Source organism: Oryzias melastigma, linkage group LG6, assembly GCF_002922805.2.
Source record: "Oryzias melastigma strain HK-1 linkage group LG6, ASM292280v2, whole genome shotgun sequence".
NCBI classification, from domain to species: Eukaryota; Metazoa; Chordata; class Actinopteri; order Beloniformes; family Adrianichthyidae; genus Oryzias; species Oryzias melastigma.
The window spans coordinates 20,588,018-20,606,735 of record NC_050517.1 but is presented as its reverse complement, the minus strand read 5'-3'; the positions used below and the strand labels follow the sequence as shown (position 1 = coordinate 20,606,735).

The following is an 18,718-nucleotide window of genomic DNA, read 5'->3' as shown; positions in this document are numbered from 1 at the left end:
TGGCCCACGTGGTCTGCGGTATAGCCCACATACTTTTAAAGGAAAAATTTGGGTTCTTATCTATTAAATTGAAATCGCAAGTTAAGTGAAAACAGTTCTTTTTGGAAACTTGACATTACCTGAGACTTCAAAAAAATCAAATGTATTCAATATTTTGACACTAATGTTCAAGCCTAATTTAGTATGGTTTTAATGTGGCTTCTAATAGAAATAGTAATTCAACAAAATGAGATAAATCACAATTTTTTGTAGAGTATCAACCTTAAAACTCAGCCATCCCTAACTTTGTGGAACATGTGGAGTTAAAGTCCCACCTAAATTATATTTTGTCTATCTATTCCCAGTGTTTTTTTACATTATGACTATGTGGTTTTTAGCTAATGAAATAAAATGAAAAACAAACACAAAAAAACAAACACATAAAAAACATATTCTCTGCAGAGCGGCAGAAGTTCATCAGAAATTTGTCTCTGAGTTGCTGTTGGTGAGGAAGTAAGCCTCTACTGATATCCCATAGTCTGGGGCTGTCAAACTCAATCGCACAGGGGGCTAAGATCCAATCACACCTTAGGATGCAGGGCGAACAGGATTAACATTTATTGAACACACTAAAACTACATTTTTATGACTTTAATAACATATTTTTTAAAAATATTACTATGAATAAAAACAGGCAGGAATATTATTCCAGAATAAATAAACGTAAACCTTAAATAACTTTAAATATTTTACTCTCCATAAAAATGTATTTTGTCAAAATTATATAAATTAGAAATAAGCAGAAGATAACATTGACCATTAATAACTACAAAATAAAATGATCTGGAGGGCTGAATATAATAACTCCGAGGGCCGGATCAGGTCCCTGGGCCTTGACTTTGACACATGCCATAGTCCCTTCGTATACACTTTTGCGCTAGTTTATATCTGCTTACAACCCCAAACTAACATTAATCCAACAAAAATTGTGAGAAATCAAGTTGTGAAGTTTTGAGTCCCTCAGACGAGAAAATATCGACGCTAATGGATCTATCTATCTATCTACTATAAGTGGATGCATCAGAATGGAGCGGAGCAGGAAGAGTTTGGCCATATGCAGACCTTTCTGCTCCTGATTCGAAATCGATTTGAATAAATAAATATTCAAGGATGTAGTTTAAAGCTTAAATTATTTTATATATGTCCTCCATCATAAAAGGCTACAAGAAAACTGGATTTGGTCTTTAAAACTAAAAGGCTGCCTTTTTATGTTTAAGAAAATAAAAGTGTGGAATCAGTGAGGATTCTTTTCTTCAGAGGAAAACAAAGAATGGAGACTCGAGCCGTGATGCTGCAGACGGGGACGTCGCCAGTGGAGTGTGAATCCGCTCCAGGTTTTCCGTGCCGCTCCTCGCCACCTTATCCGTAGCACTATGTGTTTATGTGTGAGACGCCGACTCTTGTTTACAGCAGCGATTCCACGGAGGGGCAGAGACCCGCAGCCGACGCTACCTGACGGCGAGCCGGAGGAGAAGCGTTTGTGGATGTAGCACGCGCGCCAGACCTCTTTCCGTTGCTCCCCATCGAGCGCGCGAGCAGAAACGCAAAGCTGCGAGGAGCAGAAGAAGAGAAGGGACTCTGCGTGGACGCACGCTCCCTCCCACCCCAGCCGAGGTCGTCTAGCTTGGAGACCCATTCTCCTGCGTGGCACAAGTCTGGGATTTTCTTTCAGCGCTAGATTTCCGGACGGAGCGCGGAGTCCGGGGCAGAGCAGGTCGGGGTTGTGGGTTTTTTGGGTGGGAGGGGAGCCGGGACGCGTCCGCTGGGTCGACGGGGGGGCAGTGCTGGCTGAATGGCAAAAGCAAACGGATTTTTCATTCATTTTTCAAGCTCGCGGCCACCACCCCTGCGGATCTGAACGGGTTTTTTTTTCTGCTGCCTCCCCCTCCTCGCGCGCGCGCCTCACAGAGTCACTCTCACGAGGGATTATTGTTATTTTACCGTGGTGGTAAAGGCTTCTGCTTAAAGTCATTGTTTCTTAACAGCAGCCGGGCCTGAACGCACAGTTGTTTTCAAATGATGGAGAATGACGATGGAGATCATTTATCCGGGAAAATCACTGGCCTGTGTGCCACACCAGCCAAAGGATATGGTGATTGGCAAAAATAGCAGACTGTTTTAGCCTTTATACATGTCTATTTAATCAAACGATTCCATTTCCAAATCTCCTGTGCGCATTTATTTATGTTTTAGAGCAAAGCCAGATTAAAGGGCTGCCAAAGAGTAGTCTTTTTTTTCTCCCTCATTTTTTAAAGTCTATGTTTCACCATTTTTAATCGCACATGCTCTCCACGGAGGAGCACATGCGTACAACCCTTTTATTTTGTTTTGGATCAATTTCCAGCTGACTTTGAGAGGAAAATAATGACCTGGAACGTGGGATCAGTAACATCGATGGGCAGGCTGACCTTGTTTTGGGGTCTGATGCTGTCTGTCTCCGCTGTCTGCATTTGCTCCACATATGGAGAGGGTGAGTATTTGTTAGATTCATTTTTTTCTCTCTCCTACCAGATTGCATTGCTGAAAGAGGAGAAGGCCCGGGAGCTCACACGCCTTTTTTTGTTCACAAATGTAACATTTTAAAATAAAGACTTACGTGGAAATAGAAGTAAAGAGTCATTTTAAATGTCTTAAATGATAAATATATGTTACATGCTCAGTCTGAGGCTCGACTATGGAGTGTGACAAAAGCCGGCTGTTACGAAAACTGTTTGCTTTAGAAGACCATGTGGCACAGCTGCTGTCCGCTGGTGACCACGGTTAGCTTAAAGAGTCGCTACAGACAGCGATCTGCTTCGAATGGACCCCTCAGGTAGCTAAATTTGGGGGTGATCTCAAGTAATAGCCGGTAAAATGTGACCGTGAGGCACGCAGGAGGCAGAGGATGAACGTAGTAGGGAGCGGAGATGAAGGTTACTACTACGATCATGTGGACAGTTCGCGTGTCGCGTCGTGTACACCCAAATTCTGTTGTCCCCTCATAACGCCGGAGTAAAATTGAAATAACGTCGATTTTTACTAATTAAAAAATAAATGCAAATTTAAAATTACGTTACAAAACAAATTTTTTTTTGCTGAATAAAGCAGGTATTCCTTTCAAAACTGACTGAAAATAAAAACTTGTTTCCTCTTCAAATTACAATTTTCATTTTTTTAAAGTATAGTAGCTAACAATAATAATAAAAACATGTCATGAGAAAAAAAATGGTCAGAATTTATTTTTTCGTCTTTTACTGTACTCATAACAATTAATAATAGCACTAATAAAACAGTTTTAATCAGGCTCTTTTTAAGACACCTCTAAAACAGTAGCTTGTTAAATTTGCTGAACATCTTCCTTTTCAGCCATTTTTTGTTGAACCATTTCACTCTGAATCTTTAAGAATAGAATTTAAAACGTTATTACAGACTTGAGGACCAAATGTCAACTCATACAACATAATTAGTTACAAGTTAAACACAAGTTATAAACTTAAAGATGTAAAATCTTTAAAACATAAAGGATAAAAAGGCTTTCATACCAGTACCTCCACATTGTTAACAAAGAGTGTGGTGCCTAATGTTGGTTAGGGTTAGAAGGATTTTATTTTCTGAAGCATTAAAACCACAAATTAAGATTTCTTTTAAAAGGTTGGACAATGTTAACTCATACGCCAAAAGTTTAAAAGCTGATTTTAATCAAAGTCAAGGCGATACTCTCCCCTTCTAAATAAACCACCTGATCAATAAAGGCTTCTGTTTACTGATTGTGTGTGCTCCCTGTAATAATTGGTTTGTTAACGATATATTAAGAGAATCTGTTGTAAACATTTAGGAATAATAATAATATATTTTTGAATTACTTTAAAAATCCTTCTTTATGTGAGGCTCAAAAGTTTACTATACATAACTTTACTTTAAATAGGAATAGAAATATTTTATTCCTCAGTTGCATTTTCGATTAACAAATCCATTCAAATGATAACATATAATATTGCCTTTGAGCTGATTTTCAGATCTCTCCTGGTTTGACATTTTTAATCTGCTAGCTCTCAGATTAAAAGCCTGGCATCAATTATTGGCCTCAATACCATCATGATTGCCACCTTTAGACTACAGATCATGCTTGTGTGTGTCACATAGGCTGCATCCCCTTGAGAATGTTTGACAACAGTGCCAAATCCCTTTTGTTAATTCACTTGTTATCCAAAGGTGAGTACAACTTAGTGTGGGAAGAAGCTGCGCTGAGCAGTCTGAGATTCAAGCAGAGACAAAATATTAGTTCTCAGTGACCTCTGTTGTTTTTTTGAAAAAGGCTGGGAGTCACTGCCCTCAGATACCGATGGTGTATTATCCATCAAACCTCGCATAGGAAAGAATTCAGTGAGGACGACTGTTTAGAATAGCAGGATTGGTGTCATCGCTTTCGCTTGAGTGTTTACTTCGCAGGATGGTTGGAGGTCACAATTTCCAGCTTTGGTGATCACTTGCTGGAAAAAAAATGCCAAAGATCTCCATTTGGACTTTTAAATTATCTGTTCATTTTGATAATCCAGCCAAACCAATAAAGCGTGATTAAGCTGCTTTTTAAGTCTCACTGCTGTAGACTTTCCATGTCACGGTTTCCAAGTGTGTCTAAAAGACGGAGCGAGTGCAGCAAAGATAGAGCCTCTGTGTTTGGAAAGTTGAGCAAAACAGACACAAAACTTCATTTAGTTCATTGGAATACTGGAGATTCTGTGAGCGCTTTTTCGCCGTTTGTGTGGTCAGTCTCCTGTACGGAGTGAGTGATGCGCTTAACTTCATCACTTGGCAGTGCTGCTTTTGGTTATAAATAGATATGTCGCCATCGACGTTGGTCCAGGGGTTGTGAGCGTAAAGGCGCCCTCTGTGGCGCTCCGTGAGGGCAGGCCAATGTTTCTCTTCAGTCATTTATGAACGAACACGGTGCTTTGGAAAACCCCATTGGAGGAATAAACAATCAGACGTCACTGGGCATTGGGCTCAACAAGCACTCCTCTCCTGCCTGTCCTTCTGGGGTTTTGGGAAGAGCATGTGGCTGCTGTCACTCTACTCCAAGGTGCCCCATTCCACCATATACCAGAGGTCGGACAGCTGCGCGCAGCCTTTGGTTTGCACTTTGCCCGTCGGACATCAGAAGTCGTGCACCTCAGTAAGGATTGGAAAGTGTGTCACTGGGCTTGCCCAGTCCAACAATCTTCAGCAGCCTGCCCAGACTGCCAGCCGAGGTTTACGATGCTAAATTAAACGCTCTAATTCAAAGGGCACGTCATCAGATTTACTCGGAGGCCGTTTCTGGCTAGCCACATGTACTTTATCAGTGGCAGCTGCTTTAAGGGCCTGGACATTATTGCACAGTTTGTGATTGGAAGTGCTTGCTCCTCTATTATAGTTGTCTTGCTTTTTATTCTGTCTGAACATGCTGAATGAAAAATGTAAAACTCGTCATGTATTTAAAAAAAAAATCTATCTCTTGCTTTGTGAATCATATATTTGTGAGTGTTGCAGAGTGGGATTCCTCAAAAAGCAGCTCGTCATGGAGCTCTCCTCCAGCCCGCTTGCCTCATCCTCGATGAAGGGAGTAGTTATGTGAGAGTTGTTATGATAAGGAGTGTAGAGTTTCTGTTTAGGGTTTCGGTGATATCTGAGCCTCAGTGTTTGAAGAAAGGTCTGCTGAGTGGAAGTGGCCCACCAGACTGCTGGTCAGATGACTTCCAGTATGCAGTGGATTAGTGCCAGTTGATGTGGCAGGTGCGAGGTGATGTGACAGCATGGTGACATGCTCGCTTACAGTCTGAGCCTGAACAACATTTTAGAGCAAAGCAAGAAGAGCAAGTGCTATGCATTTTCCAACCATTAAAAAATAGAGAATATTTTACTTTATAGAAGTAATTTGTGTGAAAGAATATCCCAAATAAAAACGTATAGGCCAACTCTGACTGAAATTGTGTTTTTTTTTACATGTTCCTGTAGCATTTTTCTGATGGTGGAAGACATATATAAAGGAGCTTAAAATTACATTCTTGAGTATTTCTTTATTCAAATATTTGCAAATCAGGAGCAGATGAAAAAATGCAGTTTGGAAAAGATTTAAGTTGTGATGGAGAAAATATGCAGGGCGGGCCACTAGCTTCCTGCTCCAATCCATTCTGATGCATCTACTTGTAGATGACTAGGTTCACGTGCACCTTCGTTTTCCTCATCTGAGCTGGCTTAAAACTGGACGGCTGGATAGCTCCAATATTGCTCAACATTTTTGTTTCTCCACTAATGTTAGGTTGAGGATTTGAGAGGCTGTAAGTGTAAATAGGTGGGTGACAGGAAATGGGGACGGGCTTGCCCCGAGCCAATGGTCCTAATGAATTACTGCTACTCTGCCACATTTGTTTAGATCTAGCCTAACCCCTAACTACTAAAAAACTATATAGTTCAGGACTATATAATGCCCTGGACTTTAAAGGTAATTCGGACACGATACTCACTACTTTTCTTTAGTTTTTCTAAAGACCAGATATGACATCACCGATTTCACGAAGTGAAAATCGAATGAAAACAAACATTTTACAACGTTTATTTATGACTCCACTTTGTTCTGATGCTGAAAATGTGGATGGTTTATTCAAATATTACATTTAACCACGTTTTTGTTCGAAATTGTTAGACTGCAATTCATTGTGGTCTATATTCGCTAATCTGGTGACCATCGATGCACGCTAGTTTTTTGCAAAGACTTCTGGGAAATTTTGAGTGCACTCGATTTTGGGATTAGTAGATTCAGACAGCACTAAAATGGCGAACGCACTATATAGTGATTAGGTTGGGAATTCATAGCAGAAAAGAATGACACATTTCAACAATTTTTGGACCTTTAGGGTTTATTCAGACTGGACACATTTGGTCTGCTTAAAGTGAACCAATCTAGATAATCTAGAACAAATTTTTTTGTCTGAATACACGCAAGGGAACTCTAGTCCAGGACCAAGAACCACTCTTGGACCCATCTTCGAGGTGGTTTTGGTTCGTTTCCAATGGGACTGATCTTCGGTTCGCTCTGAGATTCCTCGGTCTGAATAAAATTTGCTGAATAACTGGCCCAAAATGACCACTGCAGCCGGTGGTCACATGATATAAACAAAGTAGCAATGAAGCAATAGGACAGATGTACAGCAATGATTGTAGTGTTATCAAAGAGGAAAAAGGGTCCAACTGCTGACATATTAGAAAGTTTATTTTTACACATCTGAAAACGCTTATTACTCACATTTCTATATCTTGCTTCGGGGCACACACGTCCAGTGTTGTTGTTACGTCATCCTAAAAGCTTTTTAGCAGAATTCTCTTAAAAACAATGCCATTACACGACAATAATGAGGCAGGCTTACTAAAACAAAGTTTAACGTGATACACATTGCTTCTCAATCTATGCCATTGACACCTATCATTTTACCTTCATAGCCGTCGTCTTGCCAAAGTAGCAGTAAAAAGTCTTCAACCTGACATTGATACAGACGTTCAAAATTAGTTAGTGAAATATACAGTTTCAATAAGTGAAACTGTCCTGACAAGGATTCAAAAGCGTAGGAATTCCGTAATTTTATCTCTTGTTGCGTTTCCCCGCCCTCCTAATTCCTGGCCAATGAGCGAAGAGATCTTTAGTCACACAGTTTTGTTTACAACCTTTATTCTCGAACAGGAAAGTCCGCCTAACGGCAGTCTGAATACAATCCAAAGGCAAGGTTCAGGACTCTGTCCGGAACATACACCCTTAAATTCCATTTCAAATGTCTGGTGATAAACCCTCCCCGCCAAAGAATAAAAAAAGTAGGTGCCCCTCTTTCCCAGGGGTCATGTTTGCTGTGCTTGTGCAGGTGTGCTCTCTCGGCGTGCGTTTGTTTGGTGACATCTCCACAGAGAGCAAGGCCAGGGTTTATCAATCATAAACACGAGCGGATGGATCTCATTACGCTGTGGAGATATGCGTGTTTACTCAGGAGTGTGAAAAGCAAAGAGACATAGAAGGGGGTGACACATGTGTGCAAGATTACAGCTCAGTCTGGGGTGCCGCTGTGGATATTATGCAATGATTTATGACCAAAAAGAATTTTTTTTTAGTAACTAATTCTCATTTAAGCATCTTTATTACCACAAAATCCTGTAATCATGGAAGCCTGTAGGTTTTCTTTGAGGCGAAATCCCTCTCAGCCTTTCTTGCTAGGAAATGATTGGAATTCCTGGTACTTAACATGCCTAACGGGCAGAAGAATGGAATTGTAAAGAGGAGGGTGGTGTCATTCCTCTCTTTTTATTGTATTTTGGTCCCAGCATTTTTTTTTCTTTTCCATACACTTCTCAGAAATAGTGAATTGTAGTTTTTGGTTGTTTGCGGCTTTACACCGGGGCGGCCTCTCGATAGGCTTGGCTGAAATCTTATCTTTCCTCTGCCAGACGCCCCCTGATTTTATTAATGCCCTCATCAGGAAGTGGAGCCTAGAGCTTCTCTTTACTAACAAACAAATTAGTCTTTGTATTTGAGTGGCTCCACCCCTCCTCCCTCCCTCCCCAGCTGCTGGAGAAGCTGGAAGAAAATTCTCAATGAAACAAAGAAGACATGCAGCTCGATAGCTTACAAGTGGAGCCTAGGGGCATTTGGTGTTGATTGGGGAAAGCAAATACTATTTTCTAGTGGAGTAATTGTTTCCGTTCTAAATTTGGACAAGTAAAACCCCCAAATCTGGAGCAAATATAGCCCACTGATCCCCACAAAACTCGCGGCTTATATGTAGGAGACAATCAATTGGAGAAAAAAACGTATTGAAATACATTTTTTAGTCATTAGATGTATTAATTTGATGAAACATTAGTAATGTATACATCCACACTATAGTAAGATTTATGATAACCGAAGGTCAGCTGTGGGATTTATATGCCTGTTTGACCCCTCATCTGAGATTTTGGCGATGTTTTGACGGGGATCAAAGGCGAGCAGTGGAAATGTACGGGTCTTATCGGACATGCGCCGTGGCAGGGTCACCGCACCAGTGTCCTAAGCCTCTTTAAGAACGTAACAGGTTTAACTAAGGAGCTCATATGTCAAAGTATCTCCTGCACTGACCGTTCTTTGAGTGAGCTGATAAGTATTTCGCAAAGTTATTTCAAGTTCATTTAAAGTAGAACATAAATATGTATTTTATTTAGCACTTTACATTATATGGAAATTCTTTATATTTATATGTTTATATGAGTGTGAGCATGTGTGTGTGTGTATATATATATATATATATATATTAGAAACTGTCAGTGCACAAATATATATATTAATGTTATCAATCGATTAAAAAAAATAATCAGATTAATCACACTTATGGGTGGTGATTGATCCCAATGTTTTACTAGGTACGTTTTTTATGAAAATATGCAGCTTTTGAACAAAAACAGACCAGAGAGAAAATTTGTCCTTCATTTTTACTATCTAAAATTTTTACATGTATAAAGTGTCAAGTCAGAAATCCCAGATGTGTGATCTGCGTGCACAAAACACGTCAACAGTAAGACGAGCAAAACTCTAAAGTACAGTAAAAACATTTATTTCTCCAATATTACTCTAAGAAAACAAAGAAGCTGATTTACAGCCTTAAAAAACAAACATTGTGTTTCTGCACTTTAAATGAACTTAAACCATGGTCGAGGTGAATACTCGATTCTGATAGCCTGCTGGTTGTGGGTGCACACCTCGCGGCCCGTTGTCACAGTAACACGACAATGCGTCGCTGAACTGGCACCGACCTCGGCTGCAGTGGCGAAGGAAATCAATATATATGGTGATCGTCGTGATGAGTCAAAATAAGCATCATCTCAGAGAGAAAGTTCACCTCTTACTGCTTGTTTTTGTCTAGATGATAAAGCAAAAGTTTCTTTTGAAGCCAGCACAGTGATGTAGATCGGAACTTTTTTTCTTAGATGTGCATCCACATCCAGCAGCCAGTCACAGTCAAGTATTCCCCTGGAATATGGTAATAAAAGTTCATTTAAAGTGCAGAAACACAATGTTTGTGTCTTATGGCTGTATGTCAACTTCTTTGTTTTCTTGGACTAATACTGCAGACATAAAAGTCTCAGCAGTTCTTTAGAGATCAGCTTATCTTACTGTTTATGTTTTGTGCACACAAATTGTAGTTCTGGGATATCTGAGTTAACACTTTATACATTTCAGACAATAAAAATGAATTTGTAGATGGAACATTTTGTTCAAGTAAGCACAAACGAGTAGAAGTTTCATTTATTAAAAAATATTTTATGATTAAATAGAAGCTACCACTTCAATTAATTTTCATTTATATTATATTTTTTAAAATAAAACTGTAAATTTGTAGTGTAAATATTTAATCTCTCACTGTATTACATAAATAGAAAAATTAGTTAATGTAGTTGAGTAAAGAAAACATATTAAGTTAAACTCCAATTAAAAGAATATTTGTATTTTCACTTGAAAATGTACTATGTCTCTGGATTTAGAGAAAATCTCTCTACTTTAGATCTTATGTGTCTCCTATGAAGACATTCCTTTAGACAAGCTCCTCGTTTAATTGACTTTAGCATGATTGCTTTACACTGAATAAGCACTAGTGAGTTAACAATATAAGGTTACAGGCATCTCACAGACTGCAACCGGTAATATTTACCTCATTCTGCAAACGATAGCTTATGCCTGGACAGTATGCAGTTGTCGCTCTGTAAATACACACCCTGGACTACTTGTATGTGATTACGCATTGCTGACGCAGGAATAATATCCTGACAAATACCACTTTAAAGCTGTTTGTTTAAAAAATCAATATGGGATTTATTATGTGGACATAAACACATTTGTAATTTATAGTCAGGTTGATTACTCATTCCAAAGGAGATATCACTTGAAGGAAAATAGCTAAATCCCTCAAGACCGGAGTAAAGAACATTTAAGGGATATTAAAACGGAAAGCATTTTTGGCTGTGTGTAATATTTATGCTTTAAAGTTATGGAATTACATATTTACTGAAACAAATGATGATAATTTATAAGCACAAATTTTAAAAAACGCATCTGCTTTATAAAACTTAAGACCAATAAGCGCTCACAAAATTGTACATATAACTGTTTAATATATTGGAAAATAACATTAATTATTTACTATTTTACTAAAGAATGAAAGCCCTAATCATTACCCTCCCACCACTGTACCTTACATCTGATATAAAGTATTTGCATTGAGCTGAGCCTTGTGAAATATGCAGAGACACTTTAATTTCTGAAAGATATATAAATATTTCAGATGTTGATGTGTTAAAAACTTAGTTTTTGGAGGGGCTCTTTGTTGACTGATACATTGGTTGACCTCAGGGGAAGGGGGTTGTTTTGACACCCAGTCCTGAGAGGGTTGCCAACTCTGCAGAAGGATCTCAGCTTGATGATGTTCCCAACTAAGAATGATTGACGAACTGCTTGAGAAACGTTCGAAAGTGGCCTGATAACCTCTCTCCGACTGATCGGCAGCAACAGGTGCTTCTTTGAGGTTGATGCTTAATTACTTTTCCTCCTGGTGTTTATTAAGACACTTAAATTCTCTAGAATTATAAAACGGCTTTGAAAAAGGTCATGCATGTATGCTGAAGATGTTTCATTTAAAAACACTGTTTACAAAGCAGGTAAATAGTAAAATATAATATATATTTTAATAACATTCATAATGATTATAATATATAAGATAAGCTTAATAATAAAACAACGTATTGTTTGCGTATTTTGGCATTAAAAAGATTTTTTTTCTTTTTTTATATTTGGCTGTAAAATATTCACATATCAGCCATATATTGTATTTTACTTTTCAATAATACATTGAATATATTTGCTTTTTTTTACATTTTCAAAATTTTGATAAAATGATATTTTAAAGTTAGGAAAAGTTACCTCCCCCATAGTTTTTCTCTCCTTAATTTTTTTCCTATAATTTCTTGCATGTACTGTCACTGAGTAATTGTGTAAACTGGCACATTTGAGCTGTTACTGGCAGTGCAAGTGCGAGCAACCAAAACAAGTTTGCTTTCAACTGCATAGGTAAGAATTCATCATGCGAGAGTGTGTGTGTGAGCATGTGTGTGTTTTCAGTGGACGCTCCAGGCACTGTGGTTTCAAGTGTTGTTTTCCGAGCTCAGAAATTGGCTCATGTACGTGCCTGGGTTATCTGAGGTGACTGCGAAAGCTTTTATAGAGAAATGCAGGGTTTTGTCTACTGATGTGATGCTGAAATGGTATCAAGTAAACTTTTGCTTATTGGTGTAAAACTAAATGGTGTTTTCTCTTATCTTTATGACATTTTCTCTTGCCTGTTGGGGAGTACGCAGAAAAGGAAAGAACTTAATTTTTACTATAGTGTAACATGGTGTCCTAGGACTGTACACAGAGTTCAAGAAGACGTTCTGCCAGAACTACTGTTTTAATTAACAGAAAAACATGCTTCAAATAGAGATATGTCGTAAACTGACAAATCTGCTTAGTTGTGTCACCAATTGTGTGTCACAACCAGTGCTGCCATAAACGATTATTTTAATAGTCAACTAATCATCGATTGGATACAAAGCACACATCTGATAGTTAGCTTTAAACTAACTAAAAACTAGATATATACCTGAAATAATGCTAGTGTGAATGCTGGAAGCTGAATTTGGCCGCTGAAGATGCTAGTGCTGATAGCTGAAGATGCTTAAATTGATAGCTAAAAACGCTGAAGCTGATAGCTGCAATTACTAAAGCTAATAGCTGTAAACACTGAAGCTGATAGCCAGCTAAAATATCAGTTAAATGCCAAATTAGCCTAAAAAACTGAAAAAAGCCTAAATTAGCTAAAACAGCTAGTATGCACCTGAAATATTAGCTAAACTACAAAAAAGCCTAAAAAAACCCCACCTAAATTAGCCAAAATAGCTAGCCTGCAGCTGAAAAATTAGCTAAACTCCAAATTAGCCTAAAAAAAGCTAAATTAGCCAAAATAGCCAGTATGTAGCTGAAATATAAGCCAAACTCCAAAATAGCCTAAAAACCTTAATAAATGCTAAAATAGGCCAAAAAACTACCATAATGCCTTTACAACTGTCAACTTTACTACACTCTAACTCCATATAATATAAAGTAACGACTAATCGACTATTAAATTTGTCGTAGACTATTTTAATAGTCGATTTGTCGACTAATCGTGGCAGCCCTAGCCACCATTCCATTTGTTTTAGCCTTAAAAGCTGTTTGCTGAATGTGTTTTTAAACTGGACTAACATGCCCTTTCTTTCTGTGTTCCAGTCTGTGAGCTGAGCATCGACATCCGAAACGACATAAGCGAATTCAAAGTTCTGGAGAACTGCACGGTGGTTGAGGGATACCTCCATATCCTCCTCATCAGCAAAAAAAACACCAACAATCTCGAGGCCTTACGTTCCCTCAGTTTCCCCAAGCTAACTGTCATCACTGACCACCTGCTGCTGTTTCGCGTCGCCGGCCTTGAGAGCCTTAGCACGCTCTTTCCCAACCTGAGTGTCATCCGTGGTCGCAATCTGTTCTTCAACTACGCCTTGGTGATTTACGAGATGACCAGCCTAAAGGACATAGGCTTGTACAACCTGAGAAACATCACGCGTGGCGCCGTACGGATTGCGAAGAACTCTGAACTGTGCTACCTGGACTCGGTGGACTGGTCTTTGATAACGGATGTTGTGTTCAACAATGTTTTCAATTTGAATAAGAAATTGGAAGAGTGCGACAACGTCTGCCCAGGGATCATGAAGAATAGCCCTATTTGTCCCAAGACATCCTACAAGAACAAGTTAGACTACCGCTGCTGGAGCTCCAACCATTGCCAGAAAGGTAACCCTCAGTCTTTACTGTCATTTATTGGTAACTGGATTGTTTCTATTGGGAGGTCTGCTGGTGAGAATACACAGATGTGGCTTGAGCTTGTGCTTCTGTAAAATCTGATATATTCACCAGAAAGTGAGGCAAATGGATTTGTGAAAGATTCTTTTTTTCTTTTCAATTAGACCGTGGGACTTTTTTTTTTTTTTTGTGTGAGCCAAAGCAAACGTTTCCTGTCTTCATTACAGCAACCTTGTCTTAGATCAGACTGTTTGAAGAGTGAAGGATGGCTGCAATATAGAGCACAAGGTATTTGAGAGACATTCTAAGTTGAGGTTAGAGTAGCCCTGCCAAGACGTGAGGTAGCCTACCAGTCTGGACCATTTCAGCTAAATATTTGCCCAAGGGACATTTTGCAATCTACGAAAAAGGGTGTATTGTAGACTCTGGGGGAAGGTCTTCCTTGTTTAACGTTTCCAAAGTGGTAGGGTCATGCATTTTTGAAGTAGTTCAGAGGAGGGTCATATTAATGTATGGGAGTTTTTCCAATTCCTTTTCAATAGGAGCGTTTGATTTGTTCCTGCTGTTTGCTCAGATATTGCCTCAGACATTCACAGAGCTCCTCTAGTAACTAGTTACATACATCTTTACTTTAAGGTTTTTAAAGTTTTAGCTGCCATAAAGATATGGGGTTGTTTCAATGAAATTATCGCTTTCATTTCCTCTTTAAGGCTCTTTTAAAGTCTGCCAACACTGAGCTATAGATGAAACTTCATGAACATTGCTTTCTGGAATAATCAGATCTTTGTTGTCTGTTCTTCTACCCAAGGCGTCTTGCCCATGTTGCTTCTCATTAAGATATACTGTTGATAATGGTCTTTTTTTTTTCCTTATAAAAAGTTTTTTTCTTTTTTTACTTTCCCTCAGGGCCTCACAGAGTAGGGTGATACATACGTTTGAAGTAAGGGTCACATGCATTATTCTCCTAAAACAAGAGACCATTGAAATTGTTTTCAGAGGCTCAAATTCTTTCACAGATCCCAATTACAGAACAGCACATGGTAGTAAATGTTGGGTAATCATAGTACCAGGATTCCTAACGTGATCGAAGCTGGTTAGCGTGTGGAATCTTTTCTTGAGTGACCTGTCGCTGACTGACTGCAGCTCACAAAGGGGTGACCGTGAAAGGAAATAGCTGAACCTCTGACCCTTACAGTTTGGTGCTGCTACTCTGTTGCAGGGCATTTTGATGTAATGCCTTGTGTCTGTTTGGCCTATCAAATGAAGTCTCAGTACGAACCAGCAAATTGATTTGATTCATCTAACTAGTCATCAAATGATGTCCAATTATTACACATCACTGTGCTGTTGGGAGAAGGGGACAGTGCTTGCATCAATAACACATGATTGGCCACCACATAGTTTAGGAAGTATAAAGCGATTATGAATCATATGGTATGGCTCTCACAAGATCTCGACACAGTTAATAAAATTTTCGGGTACTTTGGAATAGCCTTATTCAAGTGCTTTCCACCAGAATCACAATTTGTCTTTTGGTGGCAAGTTTTTGTTTCTATTCTGTGGAATTCAAGAAACTCCTAGTTATTGGTTTCAACACTGAGAATTTCCCATTTTATCATTCTATATTGCTTAATATAAAAATACAAGTGTCCGTCCGTCCATCCATCCATCCATCCACTTTGCTTAGTACCTTTTGTGGTCTTGCTGTTGCTGAATCCTATCTCAGCAACTCCTTCTGGACGGTTAGCCAGTCCATACCTGGGCTCCTCCCAGATTCCATTTCCAGGGTTTGAATCTAACCCTTAGGTACCAATGACTACTGGAGGCTGTTTTCAGTATGGAACAATTTTCCTTGACTTCCGTGTTCAAAGGTAAACTTTACACCAAATGACCATAGCCTGGTGACAATTATTTTTCAAGCTTTCATAAGAACTCAAATTTGTGCATTATTATGGATTTATATATATTTTTTTACATTTCCAGGTGAGTGCACCCATGAGTGCACTGAAAAGATGCTTTGTCACCAATTCCCCAAAAGGAAGTGATCTGTACAATTTATATGTAATATGTAAATGTAGTTATTTCAAAGCTCCTGTGGTGCGTCCAGATTGCCATAATTTACCAACGGTTTTCCATTTTTTTCTCTGTAGGTAGTCAATAGTATTCCTCAAACCTTTATGGATCGTCTTTTTTTTTGCTGCTACTTTACTTTGCGAGAAACTCCAGAACAAATGGTGAGAAACGAGTGCGTCATTCTCACGTCTGGCTCTATAGAAATGCAGTGTTGTTTCTGCGTCTCAGTTTCTTCTTGGCTTCAGTGGCTGCTTGCAGCTTCCTGCTTGATGTTATCTCATTCTTAGTCTATGCACAATTGGCAGTATAGATTTATGATTGTTGTGTTATTATTACAATTCCCTTTGTTACGAAAAGAAAACAAAAAAAGGTGCAGTCGCACAAGTTTTTCCCATCGCATCTTTTTTTTTTTTCTCCACAGTAGTTGTTATGTGCGTCTCTTGTGGTAAAGCCCTTGGTGCTCACACATCAGACTTAAGAGTCTGAGCAGGCTGAGGTCAGGGTAAATGCATTCATCTCGGGGACCTTGAAGTCTCAAGGCTGCAGATAAAGACTTCAGGAGAGATTCATAGTGTTTTGGAAAAAGGTGAATATTGCTCACGCACTGTTTCAAGGAGACGAGGCAAAAACAGGCTGGTTGATGCCTTTTTAATATACCTTGATTTACATCTGTGTGTCTTTTGTTTAAGGCTTGATGTGTTTGCTTCTCCGTCCTGCGCTAGATTCCTCCTCCTTTTTTTTCCTCCACCCCTTTGCATAATTGCCTTGTTTTTCTCTAGTACAGATGTTCCCTTCAAGGGCATGCAGTGGTTTTCTTGTGAAAACGGCCCGGTCTCCTCTTTAATTACACTACATGAAGGGGAGTGATGTCTGCTAGCTCTCCACTTTAGCCTCTGGGCCTTTAAGTACTTCACAGAGCTTAAAAAAAGCATTGCCACATGTTTGTTCTTTTTTTTTTCCACCATCCTACAACAGTTTGTATTAGCTCAGTCTTCTCAGACCCGAATGCTCATATCATTATGAAGCAGAACAGCAAAAAGCCAGGTTAATGCCGCACTTATGACTGGATAGAAGTGAGTGGGAGTGACAGTTAAGAGAAGTGGAGATTGGAGCAGAGGTGCTCTGTGCTTTCAGAGGCAGGCAGCGATGCAAAAAGAGGCCCTTTCTGAGAAGCTGTACAGCTTCTGAGGGGAAAAGTCAGACAAATGTCAAACATACAGGCTTAACAGCGAGCTCTCAGTTAAAGGAAGTTCTGTGTGTTGGGAAAATCTCCTCCCTCGCCTTGTTTTTCCTCCTTAAACAACCCAGCGCCTTGCATGTCCTGCCCGCCTCGCAAGCCGTTTCTTCCACACTTCATACGTGCTGTCTGCTTGTTTCTTCTTTCTCCACTTCACTTAGCCTCATCTCTGATCGTCCTTGTCAGTTGTTCTGCTGGTGTTTCCTCCTCTGTTTTTACCTCACTCATTTCTCCGGGGCTTTATCAGTGCCTGTTAACAGCCTTAGCTGTCAGATATCTCCACTGCTTACTTATCAGGAGATGATCTCTCACTAACTATTGACCTCCTGTTTGGTCAAGGATCCTGGAGCCTTTCACATTCCATGCTCTTTGTTTTGAATCCTGTATAAGGAATGACTAAAAGGTCTCTAACCTGGGTCAGATTGCTTCCTCAGGTATGCGTCGGTGCAATTGGACCACCCCATACTTCTTGATATGAGCTAAAAGCAAATAGACGAAAAGCCTTCTGCAATTAGGCAGATGAGCAGAAAGAATGCCGCTGCAAACATTCCTTTTCGGTCAGGTTATAGCCCCCACTGCTCCTCAAGAAAGTATGCATTCTCATGCAAGTTCTCACAAAGTTCATGTTTCTCTCAATATGCAATCAAATATTAACTTTTGGTATCATGAGCTTTCTTGGCACTATAAATTCTGGCACTCTGTTGTCTATTGACCCATATCTCTGTCAAGGATCTAAATCAATAGAATATGGAAAACATTTTGTTTAATAAAACACAATGGGGCATTAGATATGTTTCCTAAAATAGGTCTGACCGAAGTCTTCATGTCTCTAATGCTATGTATGTACACACTGGGCATGTGATGTGCATGTAAGAATGCGCTTCTAGTATACATTGGACTGCTAAAGATACTAGAGCATAGTTGGAAGAGGCTTGGTGCGAAATGTTGAAGTCTTCTTTTTCCCCAAAGCTCTACTCCGATACATGAAAGACTTGGTGGCACAAACCTGCATTAATAATTTTTCCTTCATGATCAATTTTCAAATGGTTGGCACTTCCATGTTCCAGACACTACCCATACAATCCTACCAAATTCAAAGCACAGATTGGTCAAAATCCAACTAGTTTAACTTTTGACTATTTTCTTATTCAAGTTATACGCTGACCAATCAGATGCCTCAGTGAAATCATGTGGTGCCCGCTGGCCCAAGCTCGAACGTCAGACTTTGAATAAGCTCACTCATGATTGGCGTGATATCAACACCTCGCTTTGTCCATCGTTTTTATGGTCTATGGGCGTAACACAGTCTAGCTATTGTCTATATTACAAATCTATCTATGCTACTATTTATACTACAAATTGAGTAAAATATTTGTTCATTCAACTCATCAGTTTTAAAATACAAATTATTACATTTTATATGCTGCTCTAAATAACAAGGGAAACTATGTAATTAGAACATTTGAATGCTC

General features: G+C 39.2%; 1 protein-coding gene across 2 annotated transcripts in view; it reads left to right on the top strand.

The window, feature by feature from the left end:
- The first annotated feature begins 1,303 nt into the window (after positions 1 to 1,303).
- The window catches only part of igf1ra (insulin-like growth factor 1a receptor), an 81,733-nt gene continuing 64,318 nt past the window's right edge, over positions 1,304 to 18,718 (top strand). Inside the window, exons 1-2 of one of the 2 annotated variants that reach the window (XM_036212389.1) lie at positions 1,304 to 2,509; positions 13,367 to 13,927. In XM_036212389.1, coding sequence (XP_036068282.1) covers positions 2,404 to 2,509; positions 13,367 to 13,927 — 667 coding nt within the window. In that variant the 5' untranslated portion in view covers positions 1,304 to 2,403. The remainder of the gene's footprint in view (positions 2,510 to 13,366; positions 13,928 to 18,718) is intronic. The other variant, XM_024281804.2, reaches the window with a different exon arrangement.